The 21,932-nt window shown below is 40.0% G+C and overlaps 1 protein-coding gene across 4 annotated transcripts; it reads left to right on the top strand.

The window, feature by feature from the left end:
- The first annotated feature begins 8,938 nt into the window (after positions 1 to 8,938).
- Positions 8,939 to 21,884, top strand: cracr2aa (calcium release activated channel regulator 2Aa). Of its 4 annotated transcripts, none has more exons than XM_007553229.2 (19): positions 8,939 to 9,043; positions 9,461 to 9,511; positions 11,812 to 12,171; positions 14,378 to 14,489; positions 14,570 to 14,756; positions 15,754 to 15,900; positions 16,031 to 16,121; positions 16,203 to 16,298; positions 16,744 to 16,931; positions 17,088 to 17,159; positions 18,475 to 18,520; positions 18,625 to 18,707; positions 18,770 to 19,100; positions 19,185 to 19,317; positions 19,846 to 19,927; positions 20,086 to 20,200; positions 20,327 to 20,428; positions 20,576 to 20,652; positions 21,045 to 21,884. In XM_007553229.2, the coding sequence occupies exons 3-19, from the start codon at positions 11,956 to 11,958 to the stop codon at positions 21,127 to 21,129; spliced, it is 2,163 nt and encodes a 720-aa protein (XP_007553291.1). In that variant the 5' UTR covers positions 8,939 to 9,043; positions 9,461 to 9,511; positions 11,812 to 11,955; the 3' UTR covers positions 21,130 to 21,884. The 4 variants fall into 4 exon arrangements, with proteins under 4 accessions (XP_007553291.1, XP_007553292.1, XP_007553293.1 ...); XM_007553230.2 differs by having other exon boundaries at positions 8,952 to 9,107; XM_007553231.2 differs by having other exon boundaries at positions 8,952 to 9,107; positions 9,461 to 9,538.
- The last annotated feature ends 48 nt before the right edge of the window (positions 21,885 to 21,932 follow it).

Below are 21,932 nucleotides of genomic sequence, written 5' to 3'. Positions count from 1 at the left end.
TTGATGAATGTGGGTCACCTGATGTTAGGTATAGTAATTAGGGACTAGTCCTTAATCCTTAGATTACAGATTAACAGCAGGTAGATGGAAATAATTGTAAACAACAATGAGCGACAGAAAAAGACCCGTTTCGGGGTGATTTGTTGGCTTCAGTAAACATTTTACTGGATCAGACTTTCGATGTATTCTGACTTTAATTTGGAAACATTTTAATTCTGAGTCTGGAATGTTTTTCCTGAGGATTTGCAGGTGAAAATGAGCAGGATTAACAGGTAGCATCTATTTGCAGCTGCTAGTCCTCTGGTCCTCTGGCTGCAGACGCTTCAGCCTTATTTATTTGAGCCACAACGTGGAAACCTGCAGGCTGAAACGAGTCGTGGATCATCTTCAGCAACTTCAACTGGAACGAATCAACTTATATTTTTGTTTCATTTTTTATTATTATTTCTGTGCTTGTTTGCACCTGCAAAGAAGACAAAAGAAAAAATTCTGCTCTGTGAGTCCAGCGGTTCTTCCTCATGACCTGCTTCCATCTGTTTTTTGTTACAAAAGTGCAACATGAAACTTTTAAACTGTAAGACAATTTTATTTCTTTTTTGAATCAGTAAAAATGTTTAGGATGAAACTGTTTGTTAGAAATGTGCTAAAAGAGATTTACATGAAGGTTTTTGACAGACTGCAGGTATTTTTAAGAACTGAGTTGTCCCATCGTAAGAGCACAGGAACGAAACAATGAATTTCAACATTATTCTTTGATTTATTCATTAATTCATAAGATCTCAGCTTTGTGAACCCAGTGCCTGCAGGAGGTGTTGGGATGTAACACAATTTATTTATTTATGCTTAAAAAAAATAAAATTACTGGTAAAATACAAAAATTTCACAAATTTCCCCCATAAGCTTTAGAGATCATCAAATCTGTTGAGGAAGATTTATGCTCGTCTTTAACTTTATACCCCTGAAAGTGACAGATTATAGTCCCAGATCTCTGCAGATTGAAGCCAAAGCAGCCTACTTTACATCAGATTATCATTCCCAGCAGTGCTTTCCCAGAGTGGGCGCTCTCACTCTGCCAGAAGTGCAGTTTATTTAAGGCCAGCTCTGAAAGTGTTCCCTCAGCTAGCAACACTCAAAAATGATTAATATGCACAGAGGGGCCAGCTCAACACCGCCATTAAGAAAACGAAAGCAGCAGAAATAAAAGTCAGAAGTGCGTCATCCATCATCAGTGAGGGTGATCAGTTTGTTCTGCAGAGCTGGACACGTTTCCTCCTCACTGCACTCGTTTTATTTAGTGCAGCGTGTTTACAATGTCAGGATTCACTGAACCAGCAGCTAAACTATTTTTAAGCTGATAAACATGATATTACAATTTAATCCTGGTCATGACACCATCACAGCACATCTAAATGCCAACTTTTAAAAAGGTTTTCTATCTAAAGACGCAAAGCGTATCATGTCAAGTCGTTCAGTTTGCAAAAGTCCCTCATGCTTAGCAAGCATGAGGCAACAGTGAAACGAAGTTTTAACAGAAGGAACCGTTAAGCAGAACCTGCTTCAGTATAAACCGCTGGAACCAAACGGGTGTTTGAGAGGAAAGAGCAGCAACACCAACCGCTCAGACTCCCTGATTCACCTTCGATTCAAAGGAAAAGAGCTGAAGGCTGAGCCTAACCCCTAAATTCCAACATGTTGCATCTTTCCTTATGCTAACGTCTAAAAACTGAAATAAAAGGATGGTTCTAAAGTCTTTCTGTAATGTTTTCAGCTGTAAATAGTTTTATTTAGGTGAACTGACAGTAAAATGTTGCAGATCCCTGTTATAGAGTAAAACTAGGCTAATATTTGTTGCTTGGGTGTTAAAAATGTGATTTCCTTTCCTGGGATGAATAAGAAAAGTGATCAGTCTTCATTGTGTGAACATTTCTTACTAAAGAACTGAATATTTAATGGAGCATTCCTCATTCTTCACGACTGCTCTCCTTTTCTTTTAAAGACGAAGCATGGAGGGAGACCAACCCTCTGTGGTCGCTCTGCACAGCCGTGTGTGTTGCCTTCAAAAAGCGCTTAAAGCAGACACTTGTGGAATATAAAATTCTTCCATGCTTTTCCATTTTATGGCTGAATTAAAGGCATCTGATGCTCTTTTCCTTCAACCACCAAAGGGAACAGAAAGTGATCATCGCCCTGCTAATGAGCCGACTGACCTGCTGTTTGACCAAACTGCTTTAATTGTTTCCAGGTCACTTGCTTGCATTTCCACTAGGAGTTAGCTGGATCTCTGTTGTTCTTTGGTTCAATTAGTCAAAGCTCAATTTGGAATAAATGATGGTGTTGGAGGGAAAGTACAAACATCATTAAAGGAGCATTTTATGTGTGGAAAGAACCAGTAAAAGATTACCTGCAGCAGTTCTTTTCTCCCTGTTAAGAACCACAGAATTGTGACTGCATGTAAACGTTCTTCATTTTTCCATTCATTATTATCCAGCAGTAAATGTTCCTGGTGCTGAAAGCTTTTGTACAACTGAATTTGTCGTTTTATCCTCGCTCTGTGAAGCTGTTTTACCAAATGTTTCTTAAATCTTTAGTGGTGATGAAAATAGACCTCAGTCATTTCTGCAATTATTCTGCTTATGAATGAAATTTAAACTGTAATGTTAGCAACGAAAGCACTGAGAACATTTCGTGAATTTGTAACTTTTTTTTATAAAGATTTACAAAAAAATAATCCCCCTATAATCCCAATCTGGGACAAATCAGCGAAAATGTGCCGCCATCTGCCACTTCTGAGTCCATTTGCTCACATTTTGTGATCCGGAGCTTCATGATCAAACTCAGGAAAAATAAATATCTGCATGAGTAAAAGTGTTTTTTCAACTATAAAATATTCCTGTTGCCAACATAATCCAAAAGAAGAGCTGGTCCAACATGGACGGTTATTATCTGAAGCCGGCAGCAGATCTGCTGACTCAGTTGGACCAAAGTGGACAAAAGTTAAAATCCTGACCAAACGTAAAGTTTTTCTGGTAAATGGAGAAATTTGTCAGTTTTAGAGCTGAATGAGTTTCACACTGGATTAAGTGGGCTGCTGCAGCGTCTATAAATTAACTTTTGCTGGACTCTTCATCAACCTTGAGGTAAATTATAGCCCAGATTATGTTTGATTCCTGGATGAGGATCTTTCTGCACCCGGTTATTAAATCCAGCCTCAGGATGGTTTCAGGAAAACGGGTTCTCCGTGTTCCACTCTGGTTGAGGTTTTGGACCGTTCCTTCTTTCCCCTGCTGCTCGCTGTGACTGATGACCTTCAGTGCGCCAGGCCAAACCCAAAGCTGGCCCGGCCGCCGTATTGACTTCTGGTCAGAGCAGACGTCTGACAAGTGGTACCACCCAGTCGGAGCGCGGTACCCTCCGGCCCAGTGATCGTCAGTAGGAGGTCCGGTCGCTCCCTGCCTCGACCCGCATAAATCTCTTCAGATGAGGTCGGATCATTTTTCCTCTGCGTCTAAAAATATCCATACTCAGGGTTTCTGCAGGTTTCACCAACTCAAATGTACGACTTTAAGACCTTTATAAGATCATTATGAAAGGAATGTCAACAGAAATGTACGGAAGAAGATTTCACATTATAAAAGAATGGAAAACTACTGAGGAATAAATGGTTTGTGAGCTTAACTATAGATGTTGTCCAATAAACACAACTGGGTGAATTAGTTTGCTTACATTTAGAAAATGCACAGTTATAAGTAGACTGAGGATAAATAATGCTATCATTGATGTTTATGAGGATAAATTATGAGGTTTGGTCACACAGTGTGTGGTGTGGAGTCACATGGCAGGAGCAAAACGAAACGATTTCACTCCAACATTCAGATCTCAGATGGAAAATCTCATAAATGTGAGGTCATAGTAAACCTCCTCACTGCTTCCTGAAGGTCGCTGACTCTCCTGGAGCATCTCTGTCCTTCAGGAGCTTCGTCTCCAGGAGGCCTGAACTTCCTTCCCCTCTTCTCTGTCCTCCCATCTCCGCTCTCAGGAACATCAGCCTCCTCCAGGCAGTCACTGCTAAAACCTCCTCTAAGCAAATGAAACCTTCTCTTAACCTAAATATGATCAAATCCAGCTGTTTTCTTTACAAACAGCACAGAAATCCTGTTTTTTTTGTATTCCTTTAAAGCACAACATGTGAAAAGTGATTTTCTTTCTTTACACCTCCAGAAGTTCCTCCTTCATCCACTCAAACTCAAAGTTTGTCCCAAAATCGGTTTTCTGGCACGATTGAAATAACACCTGCAATTTATTTTTGTAAGTAGCATTTATCCTCAACTTTTTCAGGCTTGAAAATGGTCCTTTTTTCTCCTTTGAGCCCAAAGTTAACTACTATGGGTTGTAAAATTTGACACGTGAAAGCAAAGCCTGGGTCAAATAAAACATGCACAGGTTACCAAAGTCAGTGGAAGCAAATCCGACGGGACACATTCAGATATGGCAGCAATGATTATTTTATTACCTAAAACTATTTTTAGTGGTTGGCATGAAAGTCATATTTGGTCATATTTCATTTCATCCATCATGTCTGTGCAGTTCTGGATGTAAGAACTTTGTAAAACTTGTTAAACTGGTAACATTAATAAAAACGTTTGACTGCTCAGTTACAGCTGATGATGATGATGATGATGATGATGATGATGATGATGATGATTCCTCTAATATAACCTACCCACTGATGAATCAATGTTACTCATTTTCTCTGTCATAATATTATGACATATAATCTGTACATAAAAACATTTTGATTTACATTAACAGCTGTTAGATAATAGGAAGATCACCTGTTGTCATTATAAACATCTGAAGAAACCATTTTAATGAGAAGAAATGAGTTTCCTGTCTTGTTGCTTTTGGTTCTTATGTTTGAAGGTATAAAGTTATTTTAAGAATGTGTAGAAATCCCAGTGAGAAGCTGAGAGCAGATCTTCCACTCTGGCTTCATGTTGGAGTTACGTTAATAACTATAAAATCTAAAAAGCGTTTTTGGTGTTGTGGTGATGCAGAACATGTGACTTTGCCTCTCAGTGTGTCTGTATCCGTCATGCAGTGGAGCAGGTAAAAAAAAACACCCGCTCCCGTCATCCTGTTGGGTCTGCATGTGTGAGTCCAACTCGGCAAGCTGCCGGGATGCCACATAGCTTCACGCCAAACATCTCCTCTCTCTTGGAAAACAATCCGGCTGGGTCAGCTCTTTCATCACTGCTACGCAGAAATACATGGACGTAACAAATGAAAGCAGAAACACATGAAGAAGATACAAATACCAACGGGGTGTTTTCCTGTAACTGCAAATTAAGTTAGCTATAGCTCCCAGACAACGGCACATTAAAAACAAATCAACATTTCCACTGTAGTCCATATTTACTCTCCCACAGTACAAAGTTATTTACTCCACTGTAAACAACTCCCTTCCACACAAAACACCAGGAATAAATATGGAGCTTATTTTTCTTTGGGTTGCAAATATGTGCAGATAATAAACTGTAAGAGCCGAAACTACTCATTAAAACTATAGTTTCTGCTATGCAATAATGTTTTATTGCACATGAGGCCCAGTTGTGTCAGGTTTGTGATTGTGGAAATCAACTCAGGGGCGTAATTCATTCACCACTAACTTGCGTTGAAGAAGGCTGCCCCCTAGAGGTTCTTCAAGGTCATTGAATCTGAAGTGAGTCAGTTCAACCTGAGATGACAGAGAACAAGAAGTTTTTATGTTCGGTTTGAGAACTGTCAGAAATGCTTCTAGCCTAGCATAAATCTGATCAGCGTAATCCCAGAACCACGGAGAGAAAAGTAAGATGAAGACATAGATGACTTCAGGAGCCACAACCACATCCCCATCATCCAGCCAACCAAATGTGAGGCCAGCTGTTCCCAGCAGTGCAGTGGCTGCAGAGCTACGTTTTTATTTTTCCTCCATGGGATTAAATGATTGGTTGAGAGGATTTATTGCCATCATAGTGTTAATAATCCCAGAGTGTCTTGACGGTGTAAACACATCTGGCTCCAACTGAAGCAATGCGGCTCGTTCATCTGTTTCCTGCAGATGAGCTTTTCAAAAACACTTTGAAGGAAAGAAAATCAAAGCAAAGACTCACAACCTCACAACATGTGTGGGCACATCAACTCTCCACGCAGATCCATGAAACGTGTGGCAAACGTATCCTGCATGGCTGCTGCTGAGCCGGCTAGTGGTCCATTCTCACACTGAGAGAAGACACATGCAGCATTTGTTGAAAAATAAAAGAGAGTCTGTGGGCCTAAACTGGAGGGAACCAGACTCTGTTTTCCCTCTTGTTTCTTGAAGATATTTCACCTCTCAGCCAACGCTCTCCCTCTGCTCTGATCATGGATTATCAGAGTTATACATCGTAACCTATGATCATAAGAGAAGAAGCCTTTTGGGTGACAAAAAGTCCAGTTTCCTTTCATTTAGGCATCTGCTTCAACATATCATGTTAAAATACTGACTTCTATAACAGGGTCTCCTGGTTAACAAGAAAAAATATGTAGCAAGGATGATTTTCTCTTTGTGTCATTTTAAGATCCATCCTGTACTGCCCTCATCTGGGTTATATTGGTACTACAACTGCACACACAAAAAAAGAAACGAACATCCATCTGTTTTCACATCCAGACAAAATTGTTGATAGAAATAACAATCTGATTTTCAATGAAGCAAAGAAAATCAGATGTTGCTTTGAATTTTGATTCCTGGTCAGAAATGATGTTACAGTCAGAAAATAAAATGAAGATAGAGACATGTTAAAGTATGATGTGTCCTCTAATTAATCAGTCAGTTGGCCTATTAAAGGGGGACATGCAGTAACTGTGCTGAAGGAGAGAGATGACCCAGCAGGTTAGAAAGACAATTACAGACCAGCATGTTAAAGGTAAAGGCTGTAAAATCCTCTCCAAGCAGCTTCATGCCCCATTGACTGCAGCTCCACAGATTATTAAGAGTTTTAAGATCCACGGGACTGTAGGGAACTTCTCTGGTCACAGGAGGAAAACTGGTGCAGAGTGCGATGAAATCTCAAGACTACCGAGGCGTTCTGGAGAGACATGCAGCTTTGTGTCTCAGTCTCAGGTAAGGGATGTTCCAACAGGATAATGACCCAAAGCACCTGAGATTAACTGGGAGCAAAGCATTGGACTCTTCTGGGCTGGCCTGTCTGAGTATGAACCCTGATCTGCATCCTGATGAACATCTGTGAGAGGAGCTGAAACATCTGGAGAAAGCATCTTTTAAAGCTGAGACAGATTTCACCTGAATACCTGTGGGCAGGTGCAGAGGATCACTGTCATTAGAGAAACTCAAAGTTACATGCACCATTATTATTATTATTATTATTATTATTATTATTATTATTATTATTATTATTATTATTGTTGTTGTTGTTGTTGTTGTTGTTGTTGTTGTTGTTCTGCTCAACCACAATTCAAAAACAATATCTGATTTTCATTGGATAATCATCAGTACCATTTTATGTAGTATTCATTTTGCCCATATCAGGTTATAATTTAATGTTTTGCTCACTAACAGAGGGTTTGCCAACAATTCTGCCCACGTGTGTTTATCCATTTCAGTACCACATCCTGAAATTACGAATAAGATTATTTTCTTGGATTAAAACCATGTCAAGTATAATGCCTAAATGAGCAGGGGCGTCTCCAGGGAGTTTCCAAAGGAGTCGGTGCCCAGATGGGCCCCTGACAGCACATCACATCCACAACCTGCTGCAGACTTCCTGAAGTTTCACCATGTTGTCCTCACCTGCATGGCGCAGAGCCCAGGGGTGTGTGGGTGGCTTGTTTGAAGGACAAGAATTAGTCATGAGCCCAAATAAATCAATAAATAACTGACCTCTAAAGCCAATCACATGACAGGAAATCAATACGTCTCTGTATCCAGATGTGGTGAAGACGGCTGGCTGAAGTTCAAAAACAGCATCAGGATGAAGACTCCAGTGGTTGTGGAGATAAATATGATGAGTTCTAATATAACAATATATTTATCAGATATATTCAAACACAAAAAGAAAACATTCACAGATACTGACCTTCAGAGGACCATTCTGCTGTTCTTACTAACCTGGAAAATCTGGCTCCCAAAAGATCACATAAAACATTTTAAATCCATATGGACATCAGTTTTTATCCATTTATTAATCACCAGCTCTGTGTTTTCTTTGGTCACATTTTGCCGTTTTTGGGCTGTTATCCTCTCACCTGTTCTCTTTGCTCGTATATTTTGCTTTTTGTTAAAACAGCTGCTTTCAGCTGCACATTTGATGTTAACATTGTTTAAAATCTAAACAAACCGAAATGTTCACAAAAAAAAGTTAATTAGGACAATTAAATTAAATGTTGCAAAAAAGATTAGCTGTAGCTAAGATATCACCATGAACCAATTTCTTTTTGGCTTTCTATTAATTTATTTTTCTGGTTTTAATTTTTTTTTTATTCTTGTATGTTGACTTCCTGTGCTCTGAAGGTGCCTTTTAAATAATAATAATATTATTAATAATCATCATCATCATCATTATTATTACTGCGGTCATATTTAATGAATTACGTCCGGATGAACCTCGTTTGTCAGATTAAAACATCAATCTTTGTGTAATGAATGTGTTTCACTTTTCAGTAATGTTCTCATTTTTTAAATATTGGCTGCATGTATGTAAAATAAACTTTACAGTGTAAACAGAACCTGTCGGAGCGCATTCTGTCTCCTGCAAACAGTTTCGGTTATTTCCTCATACTTCCGAAACAAGAGATGAAAACTTTATTAATGTTTTCCTCCACAGCACGTGTCTTCTTTAACTTCCGTGTTGGCGTTGCCAAGGTAACAGCAGATGACGAAGCCCCTCCCTCCCCCATGCGCTTCGTCACCACGACAGAGCAGAAATTCCTGCAGTCTCGGAGCTGCGACATCACCTGTCCTGTCCTCAGTGAACTCCTCAGCCTCCGTCCAGCTGTTTGTTCGGCGGTGAGACTTTTATTCTGAGCGACAAACTTTGTTCCAGCCGGCCGGGAAACTTTAACGGTTTTAGGTAAAGTGAGAAACACCTTGGCGTCTGAGAGAAGTTACAAGGAAGTGCGTTTCACACACTAAAAGTTTATTTGAGAGCGTGAGAGAGGTTGAGTTTATTAGAGGAAGTTTCTAAATAACAGGGAGGAAGAGCTTGTTTTATCTTATTGGAACAGGTTTTCTTGTTCATTCCTGTCTGTTGCTCATTTCCTTGAAAAAGACGTGCGCTCATTTATTGCAGCTTTTCGATGTTACTTCTATTATACAGCTGCTTCTGTAACTCTTCCTTTCTGCTGCCGAAGTTCGGTCTGATATTGTATGTATGTTTATTGACTTGGTGATTTCTGTTTTCTAAAATGCATTTTTCTTTCTCAGATGGATTAATTCCTGCAGGACGGTGTGGAGATGAGGTGGGGAAAGTTTCAGGTGAGCTGAGAAAACAAAGCAGCTCAGGTGTGTCTGATTAAACACCTGCTTCCATGTAACCGTACCGCAGTTTGAGACAAAAACATGAACTTACTATGAGATTTCATGATCCGGTGGGTGACTACTGTTAACATGTAGGTCATCCATCACTGCGGCTTTTGCAGATCGTGTTGTTTTGTGGTTTGACTTGGAGGTTTTGCAGAGCTTGGTTGTGGTTGAGACTCTACTGCACAGTGACTGCGGTCCTGATCTTGGCGCTGCTAAATGCTGCAGGTCTAACAGCTGTTACCTAAAACTGATAAAGTCTGCATGCAAAGCACACATTGCTCCTGAAACTAAACAGCAGAATGACGGCCAGGCTAAAGTTAGGCGCGAAAAATGTTTTCACGTTCACTGATAGGCAAACAGAAATCCTGGACATCAACTACATTTTAGTTGCCAGTCAGAAAATATGGATCCTGATTTAAACTGTCCTTGTTTTCCAACTTTTCCTCTCCACCGATTTCAGCAAACTTAACCAGAAATTAAAGTTGCTAACTTTTCTGCTGTGACTGGTAAATATGATTGATATTTTTCAGTCTTCTGGTCTGGCTGGAAATCCAAGAAGTTGGTTTTAAGTTTAGGTATTTTAACTGTTAGATTTTCACACCATTCCTCTGATTTAATTTTATTTTTTTATTACCGATTCCATGAAATGGTTTAATACATTAATCTAGAGCCTTTTATTATGTTGTAGTTACCTTCTATTATTTTAGGTTTGGAAAATTCCCATTTACAGTGAATGCATCATGAGCAGAGGTAAAAATCACTCTTTCCAAACAGTTTGAACTCGGTTCCCTTTCTCGTCTTGCTCACTCTGACTTATCATTTCCGTCATTCTTGCTAAATATTTTGGTTCAACTTCAAAACAAATTCAGAAAAGTCAAATATCTTCAAAAATATGTGAGCTGTTAGTGAAATTTGACGGAATAAATTTACATTGTGGAATATGAGAGAAGCTACAGGGTGAATTGGGTTTAGAGTTTGGAAGGATCTGGACTTAGATTTCAAATTAACTGAAATTCAACCTGAATGTTTTTTAATTAGATCATTTTATTCCTGAAGCAATTTTTTTTTTGCTGTCAGTCTCTACATGTATGTCTTTTTTGTCTTCTTGGTCATCATATCTGTATTAATATGGATCATCACTCATAAATTAATCAAGAATCCTGAAGAAGTGCAAGTGGGAGGCAATCTTCCAAACTAGTGCTCCCAGTCCGAGTTACATCAGCCAGTCAATAAAGCAAAGGTTTACCTGTCTGAAGTCATTAGTGTCAGAGGGAACATTGTCCCAAAGAGAATACAAAGAGCAAAGGTCACTACAGGTGATTTCCTACGTGCTTTCTGACCGAACACCTGCTGTGGTCAGTTGGGCAAAATTGGCAATGCAGTCGGCAAATCTCAAAAGTAATAAAAAATTAAAACCATGAGTGAAAGATCTGCTCTAAAGCTTCACTTTGTGAAACTGCAGACAGGTGTGTGACGCAGCTGATCCAGCATGTTGTAGACGGTCAGCCACGTCTCCATTGACCATTTGGCTCAAATTGGAATTACACAAATTAATTTGCTTAATGGAAATTAAAAACACTTTTTAAATTTTTACACTAGGATGAGATTTTTTTTATCCACAAATTGGTGAATTTCACAAAATGCCAATTCTATGAAAATTTGTCTTGCGACTCTGAACCACATGAGTCGAGAGAAAAATTGAAATGATTGAGAAAAATCAGTCATTTGGTGGAAAAGCCAAAGATGACAGACAGGAAGTGGTAGAATGATGGTGTGGTGCGTTTAGGAAACTCCTGGAAAATCAACAGTTTGTGAACATCAGCAATGAAAATGCAGCTCTTGACACATGGTGGGTGTCAGCTGAGGCACATTAGCTTCTGCTAAATACTGTGTTGCTATTTCACCTGGTAGCAGAACTAATGTTAGATTAGCGCATTACAGTTATCAGCATCCACTGCTGCTTGTAACCATTTGGTGACTAAATTCACCTGCACACCACACTTTTCAGTTTAAGGATTTCTTAAAGTTTAGGGACTTTAAGGATTTTGAAATGTTGTTACCATTCTTCATGGTAACAGTATGGAGTGTACCATTATAAGCTTTTTATTTTTGGGTTTGCGGTTTTGACTAGCTGCGTGTTTTTAAGTTTAAAGTTTGTGAATGTTCCTTTTTTGTGATTCAGTAAATTCCTCCTGTTGTATTTACTGGACCAGAGGTTGTAACTAAAGACCCTCCTTCTGTGTTCCTCTTAGGTTTCATCTACTAATTGAAGAGGTGGTTGCTAAGAGATGACAATCAGTGACATTGCTGAAAGCCTCGGTTCCACAGCAGCCTGAAGCTCCACTTCCTCCAGCCCTCCGTCTGCAGCTGGCTCATAGAAAACTCTCGCTCACACCATGGCAGCTTTCACTTCTCCGTGTCCTGACATCAGCGTGGCCCGGACAACGCTCCAAACACGAGGAGGCAGCGACCAAACGAGCGCAGAGGAGGACGACTCGAGGAGGAGCCGGAGTTCAGATGTGGGACAGAACACCATCCTGGAGAAAACTCACGAGTTCTTCCAGATGTGCGACACGGAGAACAAGGGATTCATCACCCGCCGGGACATGCAGGTGAGCCTGCTGCGTGGAGATCACACGCAAATCCTCGCTGCATCTTTATTCTTAAATAAATGGATTAAATGTAATCGGATGAAACCTGATTGTTTAGAAGTTTGAATAGCACTTTAGGAGCAGAAGAGATTTGAAAGGAAATCTGTGATTAAATGAAACTGGAAACCTCCTTTTTTCTTAGTGTTGCTGTTTTCGTAGAACCTTTTCACCTCTCAGAATAAAGAATCATTTATGGCTTTGTTGACCCACTGAACAGAATGCGGGACGGCCGGAGCGCTCATTACTGATACCAAACAGGAGCGTGATGTTACTGTGCAGCTCACTCAAAGCAACATAAAAGAGACGGAGACTCTTTGTCACACAGCCTCTCCACCTGCATTATTGTGCAGATTCTCTGGTCCATCAGAAGCTCATCCAGGGCTTTGATGAGCCACTTCAATGCTTCGCTTCTATGGATCATAAATACTCAGGAGGAGCTTTGATCTGCTGTTTATGGTCATGATCTGGTAATTAGGCCCAATTCTGCTAAATGCACTTCAACCAAACTGCTATTAGATTCTGTTTAAATGATTTATACTTTATCTGTGAAATGTTTCACATCATTAAACAAATCTTTCTGTCAAAGATAAGCTGAGTAAATACACAGAGCTGTTTTCAAGTGATTTAAGGGACATGGCCGTCAGTCTGGCCCTTTGTGGAAAACTAATTGCTACCTAAAGCAAATAAGCAGCTCTGCCACTCCAGGCTGCAATCATCTGTCTGATAACGGCTGTAAAGATTTTCACATCTTTGTGGAGGAATTATGATTTAATCTAAAGTGGCTCAACTGGTTTAATTCAGCAACGCGGCCAAGTTTGACTGTTGGTTCAAAGTTCTGATTCTGAAATTATAGTTTTTATACCAGATCTAACAGGATACCAGCTTCTAAAAAGTTGTACTTTTGTTCCATCAGTTTACAGATTTATTTATTTTTTTGTAAATCTGAGACGAACTCGTCCATAAAGCCAAGTCTCTTCTTTTTTTATTTTTCTTATATTGTGACCTCTGACCCTAACTGAGGCAGGGAGGCCTGCAGAGTTTTAAGCTGCGTTCCATTTACCTTATTTACCTATTTATTCGAGGAAACGGCGTTCCGGTTAACATGGGGAGAATTCCCAGCAGGAGTTTCCGGCTCCCAGTGGAATCCACCGTCGGACCTCCTGGATGAGTTGTTGTAGTCGTTCTGCTGGGTTTTCCTCTCCTGGGAACGTTCTCCACTGTTCCGTGTTTTTTCTCAGCTTCTCTGGAGTCCAGGAACTTTAGATCTGGACTTGTGACCATTTCCACACTGATGTCAGATTTTCTCATGTGTTCCTGAATTTCTTCACATCAGAACATGATGCTCTGCTTGGTGAATGTTTATCCTGCTTCATGTTGTCAGACAGGTTCTCCCAAAATGGTTTCTTTACTCTGCAGGTCAGACATGATTAGTTACATTGCACTATAAAAACATGGTTGGTGTATTTGATTTAATAAGGAGGTTAATTTGGATAACTTTGTTCTGTCAAATCATCATTTGAAACCTAATTATGTGACACTGATGGTTTGATCATCTGGAACATTTAGGATAAAAACTGAAGCAGAGGAATAGGAGGCTGTAACTCGGCTCCCTGCAGTTTGTTTGCAGGTGAATCGGTTTGTTGGGTCAGACCAGGACCTCCAGCTGGATGGCTTCACTGGTCTGCTGTTTGCTGAAGCTCCGTGTCTGCAGCAGATAAGACTCTCCAGAACAGCTGGTTGTTGAAAGCAGATTTTCCTTTCTGTGTCCAGCTCTGGGTTTTACGGGCGGCTTCGGTCAACACTGAACCGTGTAAACACTGAAAACCAGGCTGCCAGAGGCGTGGCTCTGCTGGCTCACAGGAGGATCTCCTGATGTTTAAAATAAGCTGCTAATGCCAAAGATTTTCCTCCACATAAATAGATTTTAATTTACAAATGCATTTTATAGCAGCAATTTACAATAATTTGGGAGAGGTTGTGTATTGTCTGGTTGGTCATGTTCATTAAACATCTGGTTTACTGAGATGAGAGGATGAAAATGTGCGTCTTTCTCCTTTACTAATAGTTGCTGCTCCACATAACACTTGCATGGCAGTTGTTATAGCTACAGTGACATTAGTGTCCTTGGATTTTGTTAACCTGATGGGTTTTTTGTGCTTTCTGACAGAGGCTGAATGGTGAGCTTCCTCTGAGTGCAGACGAGCTGGAGAACGTTTTCGATTCGCTCGATTCTGATGGAAACGGATTCCTCACGCTGGAAGAGTTCTCCTCTGGTTTCAGTAAGTTTCCAAAACTAAATATGACTCCGACCTGCATCTGACCTGCTTGTGCTTATGAGCTCGATTTTGTGTTTTTGTAGGTGCGTTTTTGTTTGGCCGTAGGATTTCTGTAGATGACGTCATGACTGAGAAGAACCTGAGTAAAAGCGTGCCGGAGGTTCTGTACCAGTCCCAGTGGAAGGAGGGTCCAGGCGCGGCTGAGGATGACGAGGAAAAGCACTTTGCGATGCTCATGGAGAGCCTGGGGGCCAGCAGCCTCCTGGAACAGTGAGTTCAGGGTCAGGTCTGAATGTCTGCACGGCGTTTCAGAAACTCAGCCGGGATTTTAGTGGAGAGGTCCATATGTTTCTGCTCAGCGTTTTCTGTGCTGCCAGTCAGATGTTGGTGGGATCCTAAAGAGTAGGAGACCTGCAGAAAACTAATAAGAAGCTTTAAAAAACTTCATTTAAATTCAACTGTTTTAAAACTTGTAAAACATTTTTCATGGGTTTCTTTTTTTTCAGCTGCCCTTAAAATGTCCAACTAGAAGATTGAATCTTATGTAAGATGTGGGTCGTCTCTCTTAAGATCTGGATGCTGCATTTAAGGAACTTATTGATTCTGCAGCATGATGGGAGCAGAGACGACATGTTTGATCATTTCAGTTTGTGCAGGACAGACTGATCTTCATTTGTTTGGGCATTAAATGAAGCTTAGTGGATTGATAAAATTGCCCAGATGCCCGTTGTTACTCCGTTCATAGAATACCACAAAAAATCATTTTAAATTCTAATCAAGTCATAGACCAAAGTTTTCAGCTTAGTGTTATTGGATGCAACCCAACTGGAATTTCAGACAATTTAGTGCATTTTACCTATTATTATTATTTTAGTCTGACTTTTATGTTTTTGTCTTTCAATAAAAGATTTTTTACTCCAATAATGAAATGCATTTTTTCAAACATTTGAATAAGTTTTCAGTCCGTTTCTGGTTCACTCATTGCTTTTTGTTTTGTTTTTTTCCCCATTTCAAAAAAATTAAGACTCCAATGTTTTTATGTTTTTTAAACTAATTTCTAAGACAATTACAAAACTAAAATCTTTTCTTCCTCTTCATTTAATGACAAATGAAGAGAAACCTGTTTAGTTCTTCAGAAACGGCCAAAGCCTCACCCTGTTCATCTTCCTTTAGAGGGAGTCTGAAGCTGATTCATGGCCTAGTCAAAGTACAGACTTGAGTTTGACTGAAAATCAGTGGAGTAAAAATGTTTGAACTCTGTCACCAGCCCTGCAGAGGTGCGCAGCCTGTGGGCCCAGCTGCGCCGCGATGAGCCTCAACTTCTGTCAAACTTTGAGCTTTTCCTGGCCAGAGTGACGGCGCAGATCAGAGACGCCAACCAGGAGAAGAGAGACATGGAAAGTGCCCTCAAAAGGTCTGAGACGCCATCAGCCTCACCGAAAAGTCCTGGTTTCTGTCACCTGTTTAAAAAAACCCCCACAAATTTTACTTGAACTATAAGTTCATTTCCTTATATTCCATATTAATGACTTTTATCCGTTTAGGAAAGCGGCAACACATGACGATGAGATTCAGCACCTGTATGAAGAAATGGAGCAGCAGATAAAAAACGAAAAAGACAAAATACTACTGCAGGTAATTATTTTCCTTAACTTTTTGTATTTGGTCAAGGTTTTAGTATTTCCATTAAATTTCTTTTTAAAAACTTTGCTCTAGGACTACGATCGATATCTGTCCCGAAGTAAAGACCTGGAGCTGCAGCTGTCCAGCAAGGAGAAGGAGCTGGAGCAGCTCTTCCAGAAACAGAGACGGGTCGGTGGAAACGTTCAGACTCCAGATCAAAACCTTTCAGTCATAAGAGAAAATCAAACAAACCATAAACTGTTGGAGCAGGAAGAATCAGGCGCAGGATAACTGATAAAAACATAATGATGACATTTAGCATCTCTTCATCAACGCTGATTAAAATGGTTGCATCTGAGCCTACAGCTCATTCCCACTTCAACATGAATCCATTCTCCAGTTTTTACTCAAACTATATTTACTGGAGCTAAATTCCTAAAACGGCTGCTTTAATTCACATTTCAATAGTTTCATCAATGTACAACAGAAATTCTGCCTGGAAAGGAGCAAATTAAGACTCTGCATGTAGTAATTTTTTGCACTGAAAGGTGAAAAGTGCTAAAAGAGCAAATTCATATAAAAATATCTTTAATTTTAAAAGTTCAGTCATTTTTCTTGAACAATTTCTGTCCAGTTGGAGTGTCAGTGTCAGGAGCTCCACAGTGAACAGCATGAGACCAAAGTGGAAAACGTGAAGCTGAAGCAGACGAACGACGACTTGGCCCGAGAGCTGGAGCTGGTGAGCCAGGAGCTGACGCTGGCGCAGGAGCAGCTGGGTCTGCTGCAGGAGCAATCGGCTCGGCTGCACGAGGAGAAGGAGATGTGAGCAAACGTTCAGATCAGTCAGAATAACGTCTGGCTTCTTTTGACACTACTTGCTGTCTGGTAAAACCTCGTTGTTTTGTTGTTTTCTCTACTCTGGCTTATATTTGGATTTGAAGGAAAACTCCAGAACAAACTGACTGTTTTTGCACACAGGGAGATCTACAGACTTACTGAAGGACTGCAGCGGGAGCGAGCCAGTCTTCACAAACAGCTGGACCTTTTGAGGTGTGGCTCCATCAAACACTTTTCGGCTGTTTCAGATCGAATGCATGTTGACGTCTCAGAACTTGTGGTGCGACTCGTTTTTAATCAGGTTAATTGTAGTGTCTGTAATTATATTTTATGCTTTCAATTTAAAAGCTGTTTTTGCAGCTAAATTGTTAAATAGAAATAAGAACTCAACAACAAATATATCTGTAGTTTTTAATGGGATATTCAGATTCTTCAACCATCAGTTTCTCTCTGTTTATTTTTCCAGAATTTCTCTTATTCATGGAGCTTCTTCAGAAATGTGCACTCTGGATGCTACATTAGCGTTAGCTGCTACATGCTTAGCATTGAGATGCTATTTTAGGCTACCATAGCTTCACTAATGGGTGAACTCATTTTAGCACAACTTGAACACAACAGTCTTTTCCATCGTCCAATCAGATCGGTTTGAAGCAGAGATGAACCTTCATCCTCCATCTTGGTGGACGTCGCCTTTGCTTCAGATTTACGTTCACTCCAAAAACGCATAAAAAAGGAAGTTAAATGTGTTAATTTATCTATGTACTTAATCTAAATGAACTCGTGTTCTTAGTAGGGCCAGGACTTAAACATGTAAGTCTCGTTTATGAAGCTTGCATGTCGCTGTTGATTTGCCTCAGTTATTATGGATCATGTGTTTTGGGACAGAGTTCAACGCTGGATGTCAGGCCCTTCATCAGGACAGAATCTGTTCCTTTTGTCATTTTAAAAGTCCTCCAAACATCTAGAGAATGAATTTATATTGTTCTAAACTTTGTGCAGGTAAATGGTGGGTGACTTTTCACCAGTGCAGACAGAGAGTCTGCATAGTCAGTTATTCCTGAAATGTTTTGAGTAGCATTTGAATATATTTTGTATCCATTTTTCAGAAGTACTTCATATATAAAACATCTGGGTTTCAAATACATTTAATTTCAATATTAACAGAGATTTTCCAACATGTCAAACATTCAGTGGTGACCCAGCTTAGCTGATCTCTGTCCTCCAATTTCAGATGTGCAGAAAAACTATCGTGATTTTTACCTTCTGCAGCAGGCAGACATACTGAAATAAAAGCAACGTTGGAATAAAGAGATGAGATGCTCTTTATGCTCTCTGCATGTAAAATCAAGAGCTTTATTTACTCTGCTTTTCAGTCACAACATGTGATTGCTCAGGAGACATGAGTAGGACCTGAATAAGCCCAGATTGTTGGTGATGTTTGAGGTGATCAGTAATGCAAAAACGTGGCGAACCTTTAAGCATTAACCCCTAAAACAGCCATTAGTTTTCATCTGTCTTTTTATTACAGAGAAATGAACAAACATTTGCGGGATGAAAGAGACATGTCCTTTCAGGTGTGTTGTGTTCAGAGAAGTACAAAGCATTTTCTGTTTTTCAAATCAAATCTTTTTGTCCAGAACCATGTATTAAAAATTGAAAAACAAATCTCACTTTGCAGAAATCAAAAGGAACCAAGAAAAGCTTGAAGCACCGGTCCTTTATTGATGGAGTGAAGCAAGCAGACACAGATGTGTTTAAAAGGTAAACCACACAGAGGTGAAGCTGACGTAGCAGCAGCAGCTTCATGTTTGGTGTTTCTGCAGTGAGGATGAGGAGGAGCCGACCTCCACCGCCCTGAGGCAGAACCTTAACGGCGTCTACCAGCCGTCCTTCCCAGCTGAAGCAAGGAGTCGTTTCCAGAGGATCATCTCCATAGAAGAAGACCACCTCCCCTATTTACTGAACAGCGGCCTGGCTCAGAACGCCCTGCAGATCTGTGCTGAAGTGGAGACTCAGCTGGATGATGAAGACGGTGTGGATGTGATGAGCGAACTTCACCGCATGTCATCGCCGATCCCTGAGCAACAGCCTGAGGAACAGCAGATTCCCACATCTCCAAGAGGTCAGCCGGTTGGCAAGGAAACCACCATCAATGTAAGCGTCGCCACATGTAGCTGAGCTGGATTAAAGTAAACCAGCAGGTTCACTGGGCCCAACGTTTCCTTTAATGGTTCCCAGGAGGAAAGTGTTCCTTCGGCTCCTGATCGCCTCTTCAAGGTCGTCCTGGTGGGAAACTCCAGCGTGGGAAAAACCTCGATCCTCCAAAGATTCTGTGACGACCGCTTCCACCCGGGAACCTGCGCCACCGTCGGTACGCAGTGTAAACGTTTTTCACTTCCTGTCAGTCGATAAAAACTAAAACAACAAAGTCATGTTGGGCTGCAGTGATGTTGGCTGTGACTCGATGGGAACCTGGCCACACCCCTCAGTGGCTCTGGACTCCGCCCACTTTGGCATTTTTCTAAATTTGTCTGAGGGTGGACTTATGCTTTCACATGAGGGTTATGTTTAAATCATTTCTGATGTCATTCTGTTTTATGAATCTAGATGTTAGATTAAAAATCTGGCTTGCAGTAAATTGGTTGAAATTCTCAGGTTCTGCTTCAGTTTTTCTTTCCTTTTTCTTTCATTTATTGTTAAATGTAATACCCATCATTCAATGAATACATTTTTGTTTGGTGTTTTTTTTTTTTTTGGTTGAGTTTGGACACAGCACTGGCTCATCTGTTGCCTTGGGAACCATTTTTAATACTTCAGTGAATCACAAAATGGTCAGATTGCACTGAAATAAGGAAGACAAACATTAAAATAAATCACTTTTTAACTTGTGTGTCTGCAGGCATAGACTACAGTGTGAAGACAATAACTGTGGACAACAGCCAGGTGGCGCTGCAGTTGTGGGATACAGCAGGACAGGAAAGGTAAGCTCCATTACAAAAGTGTGAAATTTAGAGAAGTTCTGGTGTCTTGGATGAAAGTCCTCTGCTTTCTGCAGGTTTTTATGCGGCTTAAAGCACCGTGACATTAGGAGGAAGTGACCAAAAGTCTACTTATAGTCCACTTCCTGTTTCTCCTGCAGGTATCGCAGCATCACCAAGCAGTTCTTTCGCAAAGCTGATGGTGTGATTGTGATGTATGATGTAACCGCTGAGCAGAGTTTCACTGCAGTCAGACAGTGGCTGACGAGCGTCAAGGTAACGGATCCGCAGAGTAAAAGTCTGTTTTCCTGAGAAATGACTCCAATGTGGACCAGTCCTGTCCAGCCTGCTGCAGTAAAACCAGCTGCCTGTCCTACGCTCATCACATCTACTGCTTTTCAGGAGGGCACTGGTGGGGAAATACCCATCATGCTCTTGGGAAACAAAACGGACAAAGAGGCAGAGAGGGAAGTTCAGAAGGAAGTGGGCGAAAGGCTCGCCAAGGTCTTGAGTTTAAATTATTCCTACAAGCATTACATTTTTATTTGGGGTCAGAATCGTGATTATACCTGGAAATGCATTTTAGCACTCTGAGATTAGCATTTTATCTGCTCTACTGCCTTTTATTTAACCCTGTTTTCCTGTTTGAAGGACTGCCAGATGACCTTCTTTGAATGCAGTGCATGTTCTGGAGCCAATGTGGCCGAGTCCATGGTGCATTTAGCCAGGTAAGCAGCTAATGCAACAATAAAACATGTTCTTAAATATGCCAGGCGTGTTCAAAGTTTGCAATAGGGCCAAGTGAAACATTAGCTCAGCTGTTGGCGCATTAGCAAAATGTACCACCTCTGAATGCATTCATGTTTTGGTTATGAAGTATTTAACTTTGAGTAAATTCTGATTTGTAATCACTGGTTTTATTTCTAATATTACAATCAGGCTCTAAATTATTTAACTTTCAGAAAACTTTATGTAATGCAAAAATATCATGTTATCATATAATATCATATGTCATTGGAGTCGGAGTAGATGTGAAAACGAGGTGGTGCATTAATCACAGGTTTGAGTTCAGGTAAAACCCGTCTGTGTTCCTGTTGGAACTGATCATCTTTTATTTTAGGATCCTGAAGGAACAAGAAGACCAGCAGAAGGAGAAAACGGTCCAGCTGATCAGCAGCCCCTCAAAGAGGAGATCCTGCTGCTAAAACACTCAACACAACGTAGCACTACCCTTTAACCAAGTTATTAAATGTCCTAGTTAAATCACATGTGCCAGTCAAACACAAAGAAAATTCAGGTTGAATAAAATAAGTACCATTAAGATGTTGTGGGTTAAATGTACAACTAGCTGAAATATTTAGTACGTTTGTTTTATTTGTATGTTCACCCTAACTTGAATAGTATATTTATCTGTTCTACATATTTATTTCACTTATGAAGGGCATATTGTTATATTAATGTAGATCTATCATGAGATATACTAAATGTTTCACTTCCTCTATATCCATGTTTAAAATGACACATAACAGCAAAGCACCATAATTTAAGTAACTTTGCATGAAACTTTATACCTTTAAAACTTTGAGTTTTAACTGATGTAAATTCAATGCAGTTTATTTCTGCTTGTGACATTTCTTCATATAATGTTTAAAAAAAGGGCATCAGTGTATAGAAGTACTTTAATTGCACATGTTTTTGTTCCAGGTTTTAAACCTAATTGTTGTTGTTAGGTGGCAAGTTATTTTTCATTGAAAATTAGTTTTGAATATTTAATTTACTTTGTTGTAACTTTTAAGAACAGATTGGATTAATTTTAGATGCCAAGTATTTTATGAAGATGTTCTGTAATTTGTATGTTTAAAATTTAGTCTCAACTTTATTTTTGTCACTAATGTTTCACTACGTCAAGAGTCTCGTTAATTTAATGTATATATGGAAATGTTAATAAAATGTTTGAAATTCATCAGCGGACTGTGGCTCGCTAAATCATAAAACATAAAATAGATTT

Source organism: Poecilia formosa, unplaced genomic scaffold (genome assembly GCF_000485575.1).
Source record: "Poecilia formosa unplaced genomic scaffold, Poecilia_formosa-5.1.2 Scaffold55, whole genome shotgun sequence".
NCBI classification, from domain to species: domain Eukaryota; kingdom Metazoa; phylum Chordata; class Actinopteri; order Cyprinodontiformes; family Poeciliidae; genus Poecilia; species Poecilia formosa.
Note: the sequence above shows the minus strand (reverse complement) of the source record. Positions and strands in the feature narration are given on the sequence as shown.

Coding starts and splice junctions, on each gene's coding strand:
- cracr2aa (XM_007553229.2), top strand. CDS start 11,956: ATGGCAGCTTTCACTTCTCCGTGTCCTGACATCAGCGTGGCCCGGACA. Junction 14,490..14,569: donor AGAGTTCTCCTCTGGTTTCA/GTAAGTTTCCAA, acceptor GTGTTTTTGTAG/GTGCGTTTTTGTTTGGCCGT. Junction 18,708..18,769: donor GACACAGATGTGTTTAAAAG/GTAAACCACACA, acceptor GTGTTTCTGCAG/TGAGGATGAGGAGGAGCCGA.